This window comes from Triticum aestivum, chromosome 2D, assembly GCF_018294505.1.
Source record: "Triticum aestivum cultivar Chinese Spring chromosome 2D, IWGSC CS RefSeq v2.1, whole genome shotgun sequence".
Lineage (NCBI taxonomy): Eukaryota > Viridiplantae > Streptophyta > Magnoliopsida > Poales > Poaceae > Triticum > Triticum aestivum.
Window position 1 is genome coordinate 164,254,117 of NC_057799.1, and position 15,190 is coordinate 164,269,306.

The following is a 15,190-nucleotide window of genomic DNA, read 5'->3' on the forward strand; positions in this document are numbered from 1 at the left end:
AAACGTTTTATCTCTTAAACCGTGCGTCCAAATCTCGAACTGTTTTCACTATTGGATTCCTCGCGTCGAGATCTTCAAAACTAGATCCCATGTTGATAGGTTTTGACGAATTTTTTTTCACGAAAAAACCGGACGAAAAAACCGGGCGAAAAAACCGAACCGGGAGCACGGTTTTTTCCCTTTATGAAAGAGGCACGTCCGTGCCTCTCGCGAAATCACAACCGTGCCTCTCGTGGAAGCAAAACCATGACTCTCGTGGAAGGGAAAAAACCGAAAACGCGTTTTTTTTTCGTTTCCGAGAGGCACGGCCGTGACTCTCGTCGAAAGCACAACTGTGCCTCTCGCGAAACAAAACCGTGACTCTCGCGAAAGAAAAAAAAAACAGAAAACGCGTATTTTTTTTCCTTTTCAAGAGGCACGGCCGTGACTTTCGCGAAAGCACAACCGTGCCTCTCGCGGAAGCAAAACCGTGACTCTCATGAAAGAAAAAAACAGAAAACGCGTTTTGTTTTTCCCTTTCCGAGAGACACAGCCGTGACTCTCGCGAAAACACAACCGTGCCTCTCGCGGAAGCAAAACCGTGACTCTCGCGAAAGAAAAAAAAACAGAAAACGCGTTTTTTTTCTTTTCTGAAAGGCACGGCCGTGACTCTCGCTAAAGCACAATCGTGCCTCTCGCGGAAGAAAAACCATGACTTCCGTGAAAGGAAAAAAAAGAAAACGCGTTTTTTTCACGCAAAAAAAATTGATTTTTTTATCAAAAAGCTAAGAAAGACCGGGCGAAAACCAAAACGTCGAAAAAACCCAGAAAAAAACCGTTTAAAAAGCCGAAAACGCGTGCGGAAAAATAAAAAACAAAATCCGAAGGGAGCGTCCAGAGCGCGACACGTGGCGAATGGCTGAGAGCGCGCCAAGTGACGCTGATCGTTGCGAGGCTTCCGAAGGAGCGCTCGTTAACTAGTTGCTCCCGTTTTATTCGTTCTTTTTCTTTTTCTTTTGTTTTTTACTTTGGGGCTTTATCAGAGGTTTTCTTTGTTTTTCTTTTTTCTTCGTTATACATTGTTTCCTCGCTGTTTTTATTTTTATTTCTTTGTTACATTTTTCCTGTTTATTTCTTCATTTCTTTGATTTTGTTCTTTTTTTTCCTTTATCGGGTTTTATTGGCTTTCTTTTTTTAATTTTTACTTTTTTGTCAGTACAATGTACATTTTTAGTGCACATGTGAAACATTTTTTCATACACAGTAAACATTTTCAAAATACATGATGTATATTTTAAAAAATATTTTTTTTGAATACATGTTAACACTTTGCAAATACACGTTGTACATTTTTATAGTAGATAATAAAGAAAATTCTAACACTACCCTAATATCTTATAACATTGTATAAAAAATTGTTGTTTGATCTTTTTTTAGACACGTTGAATATATTTTTAATGGTAATAAAAAAAATTCGGTTTGTATAGACATTGTTTTGTAAATGTCACAAACAGTTTTTTTTTGAAACACGGAACATTTCTCAGAAATGTTACGTACATCTTTTTAAGAGTATGAAACATTTTTTATTTGTGTACACTTTTAAAAAAAAAGTTTCACATACATTCTTTTGAAATGCAAGAACATCTTCTCATTGTCATGATTTTTTTTCTTTGAAAGCTATATTTTTTGTTAATTGCAAACTTTTTTTGTTAATCTCTTCTATTCTAAAATTACTTTTGGTCATCAAAATTTACATCATCTGTCGGAGATGCTCCCTCCGTTTTTGTTAGTCTGCATATAGATTTTTTCCCAAGTCAAATTTCATAATAGTTTGACCAACTTTATTATACTAGGAAAATATCAACATTAATAATATAAAAACAATATTATTAGATGCATTATGAGTTATCCATACTATATAACTTCGAAAAGTGTAACGCCCACACGTGTGGGCGTTAGCCAACTCACCCACACGTCTCCATCACCGTCTAATAACTTCTGAACGAATTTTGGTACAAAGCTGATTTTGTATGCCATGTAGGACAACTCGCGTGTGTGGTGCGTGAGAGAGGTCGCCCACACATCCGTTTTACCACACGGAGGGGCCGGTGTGTGGGCGTTTAGCAGTTCGCCCACACACCAGTTTTCAGTCACGCACAAAGGCTGGTGTGTGGGCGTTTGCCATCTCGCCCACACGCCCGCCTCCTCTCCCACACCCAAGCTGCCAGTTGCCATGCGTTTTGCAGTGTACATGGCAACTGCCCTAGTGTGATTGCAAGCAGATGGCAACTCTTTTTTTTTTACCCGAACATGTCAGTTGCCATATGTTTTGCATGGTACATGGCAAACTGCCCTAGCGTGCACGTAAGCAGATGACAACTCTTTCTTTTTAAATGGCAACTGCCCTAGCGTGCTTGTGAGCACATGACAACTCTTTTTTTACCCGAACATGTTTTTTGCCATGCCTTTTTTTGTGGCGCTACATGGCAACTGCCTAGTGTTAGTAGGTGGCAACTCCTAAAGTTTTAAAATCATGGCAACTGCAGTAGACCAGACCACACATGGCAACAGCTGTAGTTGTCCAAAAAATGGCAATCTGGAACTGTGACCTGAGATGGCAACTGCAGTTGAGCAAACATGGCAACTATAGTTGTCCGACATGGCAACCGTAGTTCATCAAAATGGTAACTGCACTTAAACGAACATGGACGAGGGTCCGGCCCATGGCAACTGCGGGGCGCGCGGTAAAGTGTCACGTGGGGCGTGCGGGACCACGAGGTACGAGGCCTGACGTACCGGGTGTGTGGGCGTTATCTATTTCGCCCACACGCACGCGTGTAAGAGGGACCGGGAGGGAAAAAAAGAAGCGTGTGGGCGCTAGTTGTTTTGCCCACACACAGACGTGTGGGTTGGTCCTCTTAGGCACCACACAGAACGTGTGGGCAGATTCCTTAACGCCCACACGTGTGACAGTTATCGGCGTCCTATAACTTTAGCATTATAGATGTTGATAAGTACATAATTTTTAATATAAATTTGATCAAACTTAGCGTAGCTTAACTTCAAAGAAATATTATATGTATAGTTTGACTCGACCCGATAAACACGCACGGACCGGAAAAAGTGCAACGAACTGAAGCGGACGGACAGAGAAACGTACGCCGCCATGCCGCGCGTACGTGACGACGGTTCCTTCCGCCGACGGGCGTGGCCCGCGTCCGGGCACACGAACTTTGACAGCCGCCCGCTCCCCGCGGACTCCACCGGCCCATCCCCCCAACTCCAATCCACCTCCGCGGTCCCCTCGGCGCGTCCGCCCGCCGCGCGCACCATCCCTCCCACTGGACCGAGCCCACCGCCCAGGCCGCAACAGACCCACGTTTGCCACGCTCGGGCAGGGCGCCGGAGAGGGCGGTCCACCATGCACCGGGAGCACGTGGGAGTGGGCCACCGACGACCTTTCTTTCACCCCGAGCGAAACCGACCTTCGGTACGGCCCGACGGAGATACAACCGAGGCTTTCGGCGCCGAATCTCACGTCCGCCACCTGCCCCGCGCGATCCGGGCCGTCCGTCCCGCCGACCGACGGCCGGATGCTTGCCCGCGTGTCCGGGCGCGGAGCGGGCAGCGGCCGCCCCGACCCCACCGCGACGCGAGCGGTCAGCACCACCCGCCTGTTTGAAATCCCGCGCGGGGCCCACCACGCAGTGAATTCCCATTTACAAACCCCGCACCGCGCGGATCTCTACCCTACCCAGACATCTCACTGACAGCATGGCCCGTCGCACCAACGGGACCACACGTCGGTAGCGGTGGAGGGCCGAGGGCTAGATCTCCGGGGGGTCGCGGGCCGCTGCGCCCGAGGAATGAGACAATTTAACTCCTCGGCACCATCACCACCACCAGTAAACTGTGAGTCCTCCCTCCCCGCTGTCCCTCTCCCTCTCTCTCTAGACCACTAGGCTCTGCTCCGTCCCCCAAGGCAGTTTTGGTTTCGCCTCTCCGGCGAAGTCACCCGCCGCCGGACAGGACGGGAGGAGGAGCTCCTCCGATCCAGCTCGACCGGATTGGATAGGGGTGGATCGTCCCGCGCCGGGAGGTAAATTGATACTGCTCATTTATTAGTTTCCTAATAATCCTCCCCTTCCTCCCGTCGATTCCGGTGTTCGGATCGGCGTCCGCTCCCTCCTGGTGCTAGCATCCTGATTGGGTTGGGCTGATTGGTTCCCTGCCATACGAGGCGGAGCTCCGATTCGCCGGCCCCAATCTTTCCTTTTCCTCGCCTTCCTTGTTGGACGATATCTGATCCCGATTCCGGGGCCATCTCCTCCAGCTGCTGAATCTATATAACCCCTCCTGGTATTGCCTCTTCCGCAGATGTGTTGAGCTTGTTGTATCGTCCTTGTACGCTAGTCCAAGCAATGGGAGACCTTCCCGATCTCGACCGCGCTCAGGCTGCCGGCGTGGGCCGGCGGGACAGGCTCGCGGCGCTGCTCGAGCTCGCCGCGGCGGACGACGTTGATGGGATGAGGGCGGCGCTCGAGGGAGCTGGCGAGGAGGCGGCGGAGCTGGCCGATGACGTCGGGCTCTGGTATGGCCGGAGCAAGGCGTACGAGCCGCGCACGCCGCTCATGGTGGCGGCCACGTACGGCAGCGCGCGAGTCGTCTCGCTGCTGCTCGGCCGCGCCGGCTGGGTCGATGTAGCTCGTCGGCCTGGCGGCGACGGCTTCACCCCGCTCCACTGTGCCGCCTCCGGCGGCTCCTGCAACGCCGTCCAGGTCGTCAAGATGCTGCTGGACGCTGGCGCGGACCCAGCTACTGCCGACTCCACCGGCCGCCTCCCGGCTGACGTCGTCCGGGCTCCTCCGGCTTCGGCAGACGCCCTGGGCGATCTCGAGATACTTCTTGGACGCCGCCGGGCCCTCGCCGTCGCTACCTCGGCGGCCTCTGGCGCGTCGTCCCCGCCGCTTTCGTCCTCGCCAGACGACGAGGGCAACAGGTCGCCGTCGTCGCGCTCGTCGTCGCTGTCTCCCATCACCGTGGATCGCGCCAAGAAGGAGTACCCGGTGGATCCGACGCTGCCGGACATCAAGAGCAGCGTCTATGCCTCGGACGAGTTCCGCATGTTTGCCTTCAAGGTGCGTCCGTGCTCCCGTGCTTACTCGCATGACTGGACCGAGTGCCCCTTCGTGCACCCCGGCGAAAACGCGCGCCGCCGTGACCCCCGCAAGCACCCGTACACTGCGGTGCCTTGCCCCAACTTCCGGCGCCCTGGTGGCTGCCCCAGTGGCGACAACTGTGAGTTCTCCCATGGCGTGTTCGAGAGCTGGCTGCACCCCACACAGTACCGCACCAGGCTCTGCAAGGAGGGAGCTGCTTGCGCCCGCCGCATCTGCTTCTTCGCGCACGATGAAGATGAGCTCCGCCATGTCCCTCACAACAGTGGGGCTGGTCTGCTATCACCCCGTGCAACTTCATCAATTGACATGACTGCCGCTGCTGCACTTGGGCTTCTTCCTGGATCTCCTAGGCACTTTGTGCCGCCTCCGGGATCACCATCTGCCGTGAACAATGGCGGAGCTGCTTCTGCGCATTGGCTTCAAGGTAGCAGGCTGCGTTCTTCTTTCAATGCAAGAGATGCGTCAGTTGAAGACCTTGGCTTGCTCCTCGACTGGGAGTCACAGTACCTTGGGGCACTCTGCCTCCCTCCCAGCAGCCGTCCCCAGCCCCGTCTTTCTACCGGCCTTAGCATCAGGCCTACAGCAATTGCCCCCACCAGTCTTGAAGATATGTATGCTTCAGAGATGGCAATGTCACCGAGGTTCACCAATGATCAAGGTCACTCAGCCTACTCACCAGCCCACAAATCAGCCATCCTTAACAAGCTTCATCAGCAGAAGGGTCTCCTCTCGCCTGTCAACACCAACAGAATGTACTCACCAAGGGCTCTTGATCCGGCAGCGCTCGTCCATTCTCCAATTGGCGGCATGTCTCCTAGATCCCCTCGGCTCATGGAGCCAACATCGCCCATGAGTGCCCGTTTCGGAGCCACTGTCACGCAGCGTGAGATGTATGAGCAGTTCTCTTCCCTGAACAAGCACCAGCTGCCCTCCGTGGGCTCGCCACGGAATTCTAATGCTGCTTCATGGGGCAACGTGGGTTCTTCCCCAATGGGTAAGGTTGACTGGGGTGTTGATGGTGAGGAGCTGGATCGGTTGAGATGCCCTGATCAACCAGGGTTTGCAGAGAAGGAGCCAGATGCGCCATGGGGGCGGTCACTGAACAGCAACAGGGGTGAAATGCCGCTGGGCATGTCGGGAGGCATGGCTTCTGGATCGGCAAACAGGCCTGACTGGAACAACCAGGCTGATTTATTGGATCAGATGGCCATTGGTGCTTGGCTTGAGCAGCTGCAGACGGATCAGAAGTGACTGAAGGAGGCGGCGAAGTCCACAGTTGATGAAACCATCATTTTGCAAGGTGGTTATTTACCAAAGAATAGTTGCTGGTCCTAGTAAATAATAATTATTCATTTTTATTCTTGAATTTTTGGTGGCAAAGTCAGAGATGGTGGTGTTGAAACAAACAAAGCATCCGGTCACAGATTGGTAGCTGAAAGCAGTTAAGGATATTCAGTAAACAAACCTCTTCAGTGTCCTAACTAGTATTCTTTTGGTTAGTTCAGGCGGGTCTTGAATACAAGATTCCTCCAAAGAGACTAGAATTGTCAATTCTTCATCAAAATGAATGATTATTTTGTGATAACATTGTCGATTCCCGTCTGTTTTCGCTCTGTTTTTTTCTTTTAATTTCCTTTCTGTTCTGCTGCTGATCCTATGATGTGTATGGTCCTCTTGCGTTTTGCCGCTCTGGGGTTTTAGTAAAACAATGGAAAGCAGTATTGTTATTAGACAGTCTGTATGCTTCAAAACGTGTACTGGTTCAGATAAATGTAATTATCTGCTCTACAGATGATGTTTATCTTTGTCAGACCTGCATTTGACACGGGAACTGAAATATGAATGATTTTGTATAATGCCTGTCTATTTTCTGTATCAAATGTTTGTGGAACTGTGGACCCAATAATTACGATTCGAACTTTTAGCTGTGAAGTGAGGAAGCGTAAATCATTTGTCACGGGCCCTTTGTTAGGGGTAGCAGTATCTGTATGTAGTTGCACCCTTGCACTATCTTACATATCGGGCAAGATTTTTACTTTGTACTCCCATCATTTTTTATACAAGGCCATAAACCCATATTACAGGTATCAAAGTAGAAATTAATGCTTACTTAAGCCAATATTGCAAGATAATCTTTTCTCCTCGCTTGACGTGTTAATTAATTTGTATTTTTCTCTTCAACGCACAGTAAGACAATCCTCTCACTCCTTGTTGGTTGATTAATATGGCGCATGCAAACAAACCTTCTCACACCCGCATGCATGTAAGGGGCATTAATGTCCTCGGTTGTTAGTATCAGACAAACTTTATCAATTTTACCTCGATTGATGTTAGTGGCCTTGTATAGCTGTAACTTATAATTTCGATAGTGGCCTCGCATAAAAAATGGAGGGAGGATATCAATTGTCGTGAGATGAAACGTTCGCGAGGTAAAAATGTAGTTTTACGCGGAACATGCCTCTACACATCATCGCCCAACGCACCTCGTAAGCTCAGATCACATTGTTAGGATGCCTACTCCTTCCGTTGTTGACTCTTCTCTTGTTAATAAGAGGTTCAGAGACTGAATAAAGAACGTTGGTTCAAAGTTGAATATTCACTCACTTGGCGGCATTTTGTACTAAGGACGTACCGTAGTTGCTCCACATGTGTCTCTTGGTGTTCAGCCATCACCCTGGTCAGAGATGACGAATAAAGCAGCCGCCTCCCAAGAAGAAAATGCGTGGGCGGTTCGGTCATAAGCGTTGAACGAACAGTTCTAGCCAAAGCGAGTTTCAACTACCATGACATGGCATCGTTCAGCAAATCTAGACTTTGAACCGCATCTGCTAGCGTGAGGTATACGATCATCCGCAGCAGGCAGTGAAATTTATTTGCACAGAATATTTGGATAAATTTCTTGTACAGTGGTAATTGGCGAACTATGAAATACACAAAAATGCTTGGACAAATTTCCTGTGCAGTGGTAATTAGCGAACTATGCAATAGCTATGATAATGAGAGTATTGACAATCCAACAACGTACGAAACTGCAAGTATATTGTAAGATTCCAGTCGATTTCAAACAGTCACCCACAAACCTGTGCTGCAACTTTTGTAGCATCATAATACGAGTACTACTCTGATACAAGTGGACAGTATCCACTCCTACTGCTTGAAACGTAATCCGACTTGTTCAGAAACACATATTCACAGTTCTAAAGGATCATTTCTGCAGCACCAGACACATCTGGAGGGGAGACTGGCAAGTGTGGCAACCAGGCTCAAGTTTCAACTCCTAGGTGTGTCTGGCTCTTCTGTCGGAGTTGGATTTGGGTCTTCAGTCACGCTAACTTCTTCTGATTGTCCAGGTTGGTCAAGCCCATTTACGATGTAATTTGCTGTTCCACACACAAGCAACGCAAATTATTTTACCTCAAACTGTTAACTTCTTATATAATGTAAAAGATATGAAGCAGCATGGTGCAATTGCGGGTACGAGGCTAGGAATGTAAACTTGTGGACATAACTCTAAGAAGCAAGATAGCACATAAAAGGCATTGCAGTACACAGTATTAAGCTGATGAAAAGATTGTCTGTAGTTCAAAATATTAAGAAAGCATGGTGAAAATGATGAAGGATTTAGCAAGATGGAAACAATAAAACATGACTGAAATTATACTGATTGAGGGAAATTGGCCCGATAGAGATCAATCTCCATGGCCGTGCAAGCATAATACCATGACCAAAATCAATGATTAGGTACAAGTTAGGGCCCAATTTACGATCAGATATTTAAGTTGTCATGTATGCCCAATATTAAGCATTGTCTGCACAAGCATTCTGTTTTTTTGTCAATCGTAGAGGATCTAATTCTCGTTCTGTACCTGTTGTGGCACCCCTGATGGCCATGTTCTCTACAAAACGAATTTCATCTTCATGGTTGCTCACAAACTTCGTCTGGTTTTGTTGAGAATTTGATGTCCATTAGTAATATATTCATTAAAACATGTATACATACATACATATCAAAACACACTCACAAGTTCCTTGGACAAGATATTCAGGATTCTATCAATTTTTGCTTGATGCTTCCGGAAAAACGGGCGCAGGTATCTTCTGTACACATGCTTTGATCCCTGAAAGGACAAAAAAGGACACCTCTATTAGTAATGACTAAGGACAATAATTATACCAGATCATTTAGATTTAACTTCTACTCCCTCCATCCCATAATATAAGACGTTTTTTGACATTACACTAGTGTCAAAAAACATCTTACATTATGGGACGGAGGTAGTCAACAATATGTCATCTGGTTGAAAAGCAGCAGAAAATTTGTAACACAGGCATGAACATGATGCTTAAAGCTCTATACAAAAATTCAAATCACAAGCTTTTGGCTACATAATCAATTAATCATAGCACGACTCTATCTTAAGGAAAAGAATACTGGGTCAAGGAATCCACTGAGAACAGATGACTCACAAATTCAGTTAGTGCCGAATATGCCACAAGAAAAATGCCCTCTTCCAAATATAACACTCAGATTTTGACCAAGTCCCAAATATTCAACTTTCACTAGTCGACTGTTAACAGACAATTGAAATGATTTTTTTTGCCCCTTTATGCCATTTTTGTACATGTGGTGTAATAAATGTGTACATCATATTCCAATTAGTTGGTAAAATTTGGAAGTGATATAATTAGGACTCGGTGAAATTCTGAATAGTACTTTGGAAGAGGAATTTTGATGGAATATCTGTAACCGGCAAAATTCTGGGTGGCATATATGGAATTATGTTTGGTTTCAGATTGTATAGCCAAGAATCAAATGCTACCGGCTACATAATCCTATGAGAAATATAAACCTTGCAAATTGTCAGCTTCCACTACGAGTGCACTCTTTAGTGTCACAATCATATCAATCGACTAACCATCCGAATTCTCAACTGACCAAGTCAAGTGAGTTTGCAGTTTTATATTTCTTGATTCTGATAACCTTGGTGTAGACAAAGTTTGACATATACCTCTGTCCAACATTGATATTCATATAAAACATGTATCATTTTCAAAAACTAGTTCGTTACATGTTAAGTTAACAACAAACATCATGTAAAAAAAAACATGTTTTGTTTAATTTACTTCTCTATGGATCATTTAAACAATAAAAAAACTATTATAGTGCACAGCTTTCAGTTGTACATATAGATGTAGGAATATAAAAGAAGAAATATTAACATTTTTGAAAAAATAGTTGGTATACAACGGTTACTTACACCATTTGAAGGAAACTGGAGCCATATAAGGATAGCAAATTTCGCATGGTAATACAGAGGAACACTGCAAAACAATAACAGAGTACAGAGTGATCAAAAATAATTTCTAGGAGAGGTAGAAAATAACTCGCTTACAATGGTTATAACATAATTAGATGCATCATACAAGACATTCACTAGAGAAGAAATAAGAGACGTGGCCATTGCCCATGTTGACAAAATAACTTAATATCAAACTGAAGCGTTCCAATATTACTCTGGGTGTTTTTTTACTCAAATTATTCTCAGTGCTTACTAGGTTTTTTCAGTCTTAAACCGTTTCTAGCAATTGCCTACTGGTTGCAAGTTCCACTACAATTTTTATGTCCAATCATGATCAGGAATGGGTTACACCTGTATGGGTTTGTTATTCTACTGTAAACCAGACAATTTATGGCCCCCAAACCAGTCTGGCTTGATAAACTAGTTTTGAATTTTAAAATTTTCAAGATCTGATTCAGGGAAGTAATGAGTCACACTTTAATAAGTAATAGTATATAGAACAACAAGAACCCGGCCACTCCTGTCCCCTTTGGTATTTGGAACTTTATTACTCACTGAAGTAAAGCAGGCACTACAGTCCATGCCAGTATGCTAACTTACTAGGAGCAATCATCAAGGGCTGCGGTGCAGAGGTTCAGTTGAAAGATAACATACACAAATTTAATAAATCATCACGGGACAGCACACCTGAGACAGCTATTTACATTTTTACTGCAGTTTTATACCAGTAATAACAGGATGAGGGCCAGAAATAATCACAATCCACAAATACAGGATACATCCAACAAACTGATGCTACTTAAATACTTATGGAAGGTGAATAAAAGCATTCTGTGGTACTCCCTCCGTTCCTAAATATTTGTCTTTTTAGAGATTTCAAATGGACTACCACATACGGATGTATATAGACATATTTTAGAGTGTAGATTCACTCATTTTGCTCCGTATGTAGTCACTTGTTGAAATCTCTAGAAAGACAAATATTTAGGAACGGAGGGAGTACTTTTCATGGGCAATTCACAAATACATTTTGTGGTACTATAATAGTATGTACAATTTGAAATCATTTGGTTGTATATCAATTGTGTCCTAAAACTATAAGGACGTACTACTTCCATATATAGGACATATTCAGTATTCAGTATGCATATTTGCATTTAGAGATGCCTACATGGAATCTGATACCAAAATGCAAGGGGCAGCTACAAAAGGATACAAAGACGCCCACATTGCAGTGTCATTACAATTCATATCAATGCTACAAATAATGAGAAAGTACTCTTCGACCTTGACAAATACTGTTCATACCTTGAAACAAGCTTATCAGCAAAGGATTCCACAATGCTAAAAGATCCATATGCTGCAAAATAATTGGATATTAAATGTTACAAGCAACAACAGATCTACAAAATCTTGGGGATGAAATTAAACAAAAATAGAGTGAAGATACATGTGCTTTTGGAATTGTCCATTTGTGTCCATGTAAAGTGAATTTTATCGTTCTTTTCCTATTGTTTAGAAATGTACATACAAATCTCGTAATATAATTACACCATTGAAGCCACTGTGCCAAGATGTTTTTATTTGAAGAGTATAGATACCCATATGGAAAATTTAGAAAGGTAATTTCACTTTCATTTAGCATAACTAAATACATCAATATGCCTCAAAAAATGTCCATTGAAAGAAGTTGCTTCACAGTAGAAATGAAAATTTTACTACAAATTCATTTATTATATACCTGCCCAATAAAGGAGCAGCCGTTCTTTCTCATCTTGATCTTTCTTTTCTATAGCCCTGTAAGTGGAGTATACAGGCAGACCAATGCCCACCGCACAACTGTACCAGCACAGAGTGAGGATCATATGATGAATTTCTTCCACAACAAAAACAATAGCTCATCTATTGATAGGGTTACTACAATAAGTATAAGTGGCATCCTGCTAGACAATTATCTAACTACACATTAGCATCTTGCCACTTTGATAATAAAGATTATGCTTTTCTCATGTAGCTAAAATTTAGGAGATGAGCATATGCATATGAGATGTGACACTTGCTTTCAGCATAGACCAAATAATTAGCTGTTGCTAATATGAACAAAATACTTATTGATGATGACAACAACTTGACAGTGTGTAGCAAGATAAAAAAACTAAAAAAGTGATAATCTCCAAATGATAGTACAATTATTCACTAACACGCTCAATGCGCCTAAAAAGCACAATAAGCAAACACCTTAACAAAACAAACTAGCCAAAGAAACAATCAACTTACAAGAAGCACGACATGAAACCAGATGAAAACCATGCCAATTAATTTACAACGTTTCGAGTATACCTGGCTGTGCGTATGACAATATTTGAGCTTAGTGGTGCCAGTAAAAGCCGCAAACCGACCTATGAGATGAAATGCAGTCTCAGGATTTCAGCACGAAGCATAACTTTCACTTGCAAGTAACGATTGTATCCAAGAAGAAGTGAGAATCCATCCAGGATGCTTGCGAGTTTAGACAAGTTATCAGACAATAACACAAGACACAATTACAATCAATGGCTCAGCCAGAAGTCAGTGTTATCAGCATGACTATCTGAAACTCGAAAATCTAAATGCAACACTTAGAGCCATTGTAAACACTACCACTCTATGTTTCAATTCAACTACTTGGATTGCCAGAAACGAACCACAAGAACACCAAACTACACCAAACAAGATCAAACCCTGTCACACCGACATACTTTGATTTGGTCAATAGTGACTATGCACTAGAACAGAACGGTTATTTTAAGCTGAACACAGTCATAATCTAGAAAATCCATCAAATCCAAATCAAATTTGACCATGTTGCAAATAGCAGGGTAATAATTATAATGTCTGCAGAGAAGCACTTCTCGCCTAACCTTAGACAATCTTCAATGGAGATATAACGATGTACTTCATCCGCAAAGAAATATAAGGTGTTTAATACTTTTAGCATACAACGACTAGGATTGGCAATAGCAAAACTATGATCATCGAGCAAAAGTGACTGAAACAATTCACCGCCCCACACGCCCTCCTAGTAATCAATGCATGATTCGGCGCGAACCCATCACCCAATCGTCTCCCCAACCGAACCGACCGGGCGAAACTCCAACACGAACAAGGTGCACCCGCGCCAACAGCAACACCCCACAGCCTCCTTATACAAGACAAACGGAGCGAGATTCCACGGGCGACTCGTGCGAATTAGGGTTTCCGTACGAGGCAGGGTGGGGTCGGAGGCGCGTACCTCGCCGGAGATGGCGGGCGCCAGAAGAGCAGCCATCGGTCGCCGCGGAGGAGGAGCCGGGATCCCTAGACGGCGCGCGGACCCAGGGGGGAGGCCGCTGCGTGGAGGGCAAGGGATCCGCGGCGATCTGAGCTCCGGGCGCGAGAGGAGGAGGGCACGCACACAAACCTGCGGGAGAAGCGACGCCGGCCGCAACGAGAAAGCCGGGAGCAAAAAGAAGTAGGAGATGATTTAGCGCACTATAGGCCTTTTCCGATTTAGGCGCCGTCTTCTCCGAGATTTATATGAGAGCCCCTGCTATTTCTGTTAGTAATATCTTAACGTATCATTTTGCTCCGAGCATTTTGGGTTATTTTCTCCAAGATTTATCGGTAATCCACTTCTGATCCCAGGCTCAGCTGCACCCGTCCTTACGAGAAAAAACAAAATAAATACTAAAAAAATTCAAAAAATTCTAATTTTTTTGTGTGTAGTAGATAATTTGATGCGTGAGGTACACTCCAATTTTTAAATCATTTGGCCATCTGAGCAGCTCTCGGCAAAAAAAAAACAAATTCGGGGTCTCTAAAAATGTTTACTATTCATACACTGTTCTGACCCGATCTGTCTTTTTTGCCGAGAGCTTCTCACAAGATCAAATGATCTAAAATTTGGAGCGGACCTAGTGATAAATTGTCTACCATGCAAACAAAGATTGGAATTTTTTTTAATTTTTTTTGAATTTTTTGTGATTTTTTCGTGGACAGGTGCAGATGAGTCTGGGCACCGAAACGCCGCACTCATATCTCTACTACTAATCTCTACAAATATAAGACAAGTAATACAGATCGGAGGAAGTACAAAATCTCTACTTCTAATGTCTTAGTTGGTAGTCTCGCCTCACTCTGGTTAATTCTTCCCCACCATTTTTTTGTCCCACCAACATATTTAAACCGGATTTACCCACGATCTATATTTAAACCGATCCAATAAGACCAATTTTTGGTATATTTGGTAGCTTTTAAATGGAAAGGAACAAACCAGATCGATCTTTTAATCATATCAATCTTTTATTTGGGAATGATAACTCCCCATCGGCTTACCCATTTTTCTGTATTTCTAATTCAGCCCACCCACACGAGCCGCTCCTCCTATCAGTAAACAGGAATGTCTGAGTACTGCACGCCTCTCATGGGGCGGCTTCATACCACATCTATAGGTTACATGACTTGACCATCAAGAGAGATCAAGAGTATCCCTAACCGAATCAATACATATCGGCAGGAGATCATATGCCTATACAAGGTAAACTATACAAAAGGAATACTTCAACATCCCTCCTCAGTTTGTGCGTCGTATGGCAAGGGACACAAACTGGACCGAAACTCGAAGAACAGCTGCGACGAGAGTCCTTTTGTCATTATGTCAGCATACTGATGAGAAGATGGCACATGAAGAACCCGCACCTCGCCAACAGACAC

General features: G+C 44.5%; 2 protein-coding genes across 2 annotated transcripts; one reads left to right on the top strand and one right to left on the bottom strand.

The window, feature by feature from the left end:
* Positions 1–3,917: 3,917 nt before the first annotated feature.
* LOC123052368 (zinc finger CCCH domain-containing protein 50) lies at positions 3,918–6,744 on the top strand. Its single transcript, XM_044475515.1, has 2 exons — positions 3,918–4,078; positions 4,357–6,744. The coding sequence occupies exon 2, from the start codon at positions 4,401–4,403 to the stop codon at positions 6,408–6,410; it is 2,010 nt and encodes a 669-aa protein (XP_044331450.1). The 5' UTR covers positions 3,918–4,078; positions 4,357–4,400; the 3' UTR covers positions 6,411–6,744.
* Positions 6,745–8,181: 1,437 nt separating this feature from the next.
* Positions 8,182–14,019, bottom strand: LOC123052369 (HVA22-like protein k). The gene is made up of 8 exons (XM_044475516.1): positions 13,731–14,019; positions 12,800–12,858; positions 12,201–12,298; positions 11,768–11,819; positions 10,418–10,481; positions 9,182–9,277; positions 9,026–9,098; positions 8,182–8,539 (listed from the first exon to the last, which is right to left on the bottom strand). Exons 1-8 carry the CDS (start codon positions 13,764–13,766, stop codon positions 8,430–8,432), a joined length of 588 nt encoding a protein of 195 aa, XP_044331451.1. The 5' UTR covers positions 13,767–14,019; the 3' UTR covers positions 8,182–8,429.
* Between the last annotated feature and the right edge of the window lie 1,171 nt (positions 14,020–15,190).

What these genes read in the sequence shown, in the direction of transcription:
- LOC123052368 (XM_044475515.1), top strand. Translation starts at nt 4,401, where the DNA reads ATGGGAGACCTTCCCGATCTCGACCGCGCTCAGGCTGCCGGCGTGGGC.
- LOC123052369 (XM_044475516.1), bottom strand. Translation starts at nt 13,766, where the DNA reads ATGGCTGCTCTTCTGGCGCCCGCCATCTCCGGCGAG. An exon ending in CGCCCGCCATCTCCGGCGAG is followed by an intron (nt 12,859 to 13,730) that starts GTACGCGCCTCC and finishes TTCATCTCATAG; the next exon opens with GTCGGTTTGCGGCTTTTACT. An exon ending in GCTGCTCCTTTATTGGGCAG is followed by an intron (nt 11,820 to 12,200) that starts GTATATAATAAA and finishes ATTATTTTGCAG; the next exon opens with CATATGGATCTTTTAGCATT.